The sequence below is a fragment of the Rana temporaria genome, chromosome 3 (assembly GCF_905171775.1).
Source record: "Rana temporaria chromosome 3, aRanTem1.1, whole genome shotgun sequence".
In the NCBI taxonomy this organism is placed as follows: domain Eukaryota; kingdom Metazoa; phylum Chordata; class Amphibia; order Anura; family Ranidae; genus Rana; species Rana temporaria.
This window is the reverse complement of record NC_053491.1, coordinates 470129367-470132341: the sequence shown is the minus strand read 5'-3', so window position 1 is coordinate 470132341 and position 2975 is coordinate 470129367. Positions and strand designations below refer to the sequence as shown.

General features: G+C 41.8%; 1 protein-coding gene across 1 annotated transcript; it reads right to left on the bottom strand.

The window, feature by feature from the left end:
- Nucleotides 1-962: 962 nt before the first annotated feature.
- Nucleotides 963-2016, bottom strand: LOC120930971 (olfactory receptor 494-like). The gene has a single exon (XM_040342104.1). The coding sequence runs from the start codon at nt 1998-2000 to the stop codon at nt 1068-1070; it is 933 nt and encodes a 310-aa protein (XP_040198038.1). The 5' UTR covers nt 2001-2016; the 3' UTR covers nt 963-1067.
- Between the last annotated feature and the right edge of the window lie 959 nt (nt 2017-2975).

The window sequence follows — 2975 nt, the reverse complement described above, 5'->3', positions numbered from 1 at the left end:
AAAAAAAAGAATTGACCATTGCTATTTCATCAAGTCTTGCTAAAATTATAACTGACACACGTGACGGGATGTGGTAGGATAATGTTGTACAAAATGTAACTAATGATCTTCTGTTTACAGCTATAACTTCTTATTTATTAGTGGTCAAAGGCCCGGATTCACAGAGAACAGGCGCACATTACGCCGCCGTAGCGCATCTCAATGTACGCTATGCCGACGCAGCGCAGAGAGGCAAGCATGGAATTCACAAAGCCAATGGTGCCAAAACTGCGATGAGTTTCGAAGGCGTAGGTCAGCATAGGTGGAAGCCATGCAAACCCATGTAAATGAAGCGTGACCCCATGAAAATGATGGTTTGAGAGCCAGACAAGTACGTTAAAACGAACTGCGCATGCGTCGTGGACGCATCCCCGTGCGCATGCTCATAACCACGTCGAAACAACTACCTAAGATACGCCGGATCACTGCCTACGCCATGAACGTAATCTACGCCCATCCAGACACACGTCCAACGTAAACTACGTAAAAAACACCGGCTTCTGTTCCCTGATGCAGACCTTTACATGTCTGCTGCTGAGTTACACCTCCTTTATGGGGCATAACTTTACGCCGGACGTACAACTTACGCGCACCTCTCGTAGCCTGCGTCGGGCGGGTGCAGGTTCGTAAATCGCCGTATTTTCCTCATTTGCATATTTGAATGGCTAATCAATGGCAGCGCCACCATGCGGCCAGTGTAAATGTACGCCGGCGTAGGCAAGTTACGTCAGCGGGATTAAGCCTGTTTTTAGGCGTATCTTAGTTTGTGGGTACGGCGCACAGATACGACGGCGCATATTTGCACTTACCTGGAGATACGTCGGCGCAAGTGCTTTGTAAATCCGGCCCAGTGTGTTGGATCTAAAAGCTACTATTTTTCTGTTCAGTTCAATTAAATACTTATTTTTACCTCCGTTGCAAGCCTGAATAAGTAAAATAGAAAGAAATCACCCAACAACAGATTTATACGGAACATACAATTTGGCATTTTTATGAACAAGAACTATTGAAATACAGTGTCAATGTACCTACAGCATTTTAATATTTCTAAACATTCTTTGAAGAGTTTTTCTAATTTCATGGTTCCTCAGACTATAGATGATTGGATTTACCATTGGAGTAACCACAATGTACAGAAAGGATCTAAATTTGTTTGCATTAGATGAGTTTGAATCTGGTGGTGCCATGTACACAGCCATCAAAGTTCCGTAATATGAGCATACAGTGGCCAGGTGCGAGCTACACGTGGAAAAGGCTTTCCATCTTCCACTGGCTGAAGAAATGTTTACTATAGTGATGACAATTAAGACGTATGTAACTATAATAAAGGAAAATGGAACAAAAAGACCTAAAATTGACACAGAAAGATCAACTAATAGTAAAATAGAGGTGTCCGATGTAGACAGCTCTATCAATGGGCCTGAATCGCAGAAGAAGTGATCAACTTTATTATCACCACAGAAATGTAGTTGACACACCAAAATCATTTCACTTGACAAAAAGAAGACCAGCAAATAAGACCCGACAACCATATTAAGACAAATATGGGGCTTCATGATAGAATTATAACGCATTGGGTTACATATGGCTAGATATCGATCATAAGATATAAATACAATAAGAAAACATTGTACAAATCCAAAAATAGCGAAGCAATACATCTGGAAGATGCAAACACTGATGGATATTGTAATTTCATTCTTTAATGTAATATCTAACAACATTGGGGATATAGTGGTGGTTATCATGAGGTCAGCTATTGCCAAGTGTTTGAGGAAATAGAACATTGGGATTTTCAGATGTTCCTTAGTTGATATTAAAACAGTAATAAGAAGGTTCCCACTCAATATCATCATATATGACAAAAGGAACAAAATAAAGAAAATAATTTTAAATTTATAGAGGCCTTGAAATCCAAGAAGCAAAAACTCAGTTACTTCAGTTTGATTGCCTTCACACATGTCTTCAATAGCCAACACAGGTATACAAAAATGATCTTCCTCCTGCAAGTAAGTTAAGAATATTTAAGTAATGCAATGTCTGTAAATAAACCAGAATTGTAAATTCCAAAAAACAATATAAAGGAATAGTAGTGGTAAAAAAAGCACTTGTGGGTTTAACCAATCTTGTTTTTTTGTACAATTCTCCTTTAAGGGGGCGTGGCAAGGGGTGTGTCCTACGCCTGCAAACTTTTGCTGATAGGTGTCCCTCATTCCCATCTCAAAAAGTTGGGAGGTATGCTTACTTTATAGTAGTACCTTATTTAAAGTGCCCTTTTGAAAGTGCCAAGTACTTAATGTCGCTGTGGCACTTTACCTATGAATTGCCAGCCTGTCCCTCGCCAGCCATCCCGAGAGTTAAACTGAATTTATACTGGGATGGGGTTGGGGGCGGTGTTGCCATCCGTCAGTATTTTTACTGGCAGTCAGTAAAAAAATGCATTTTTCTCCTGCCAGTAAATGCCAGTAAGAGGAAAAGGTTGCCAGTAAAAAATATGGCTGTGACTTGTGTGTTTGGGCGGTGTCGGCGGGGGTCGGGTCTGGTGGAAGCGGTGTCTGGGCATGTCATGTGATGTCATGGTACAAGGGAGCGGCCCGAAGCCTCGTGTGCGGGTCTGCAGGATGGGATTAAGGCAGGACGGGAGCGGGACTGACAGTGCTATTTGGATTGGGGGGGACTGAAGGGACCACCTGGCTCAAAGAGAGACTGTCACTGTGAAGGAGGCGTGTCGTATCGGTGATCTGTGCTGCTGCACACTGCTGTCAGTATTACTGTGAGAGTCAATTGTTATGTGTGCATCACCCATTCTAATGTATTGCCCTCCAGAGTCCTGTTCCTGAGCTAGTTACTTACTATATCGAAAATAAAATAAGAAATATGCTTTTTGCCTTAACCTCTTTCCCATCGGGCTTGTTTTTCAGATTCGGTGTTTACAA

Coding starts and splice junctions, on each gene's coding strand:
- LOC120930971 (XM_040342104.1), bottom strand. CDS start 2,000: ATGTGTGAAGGCAATCAAACTGAAGTAACTGAGTTTTTGCTTCTTGGA.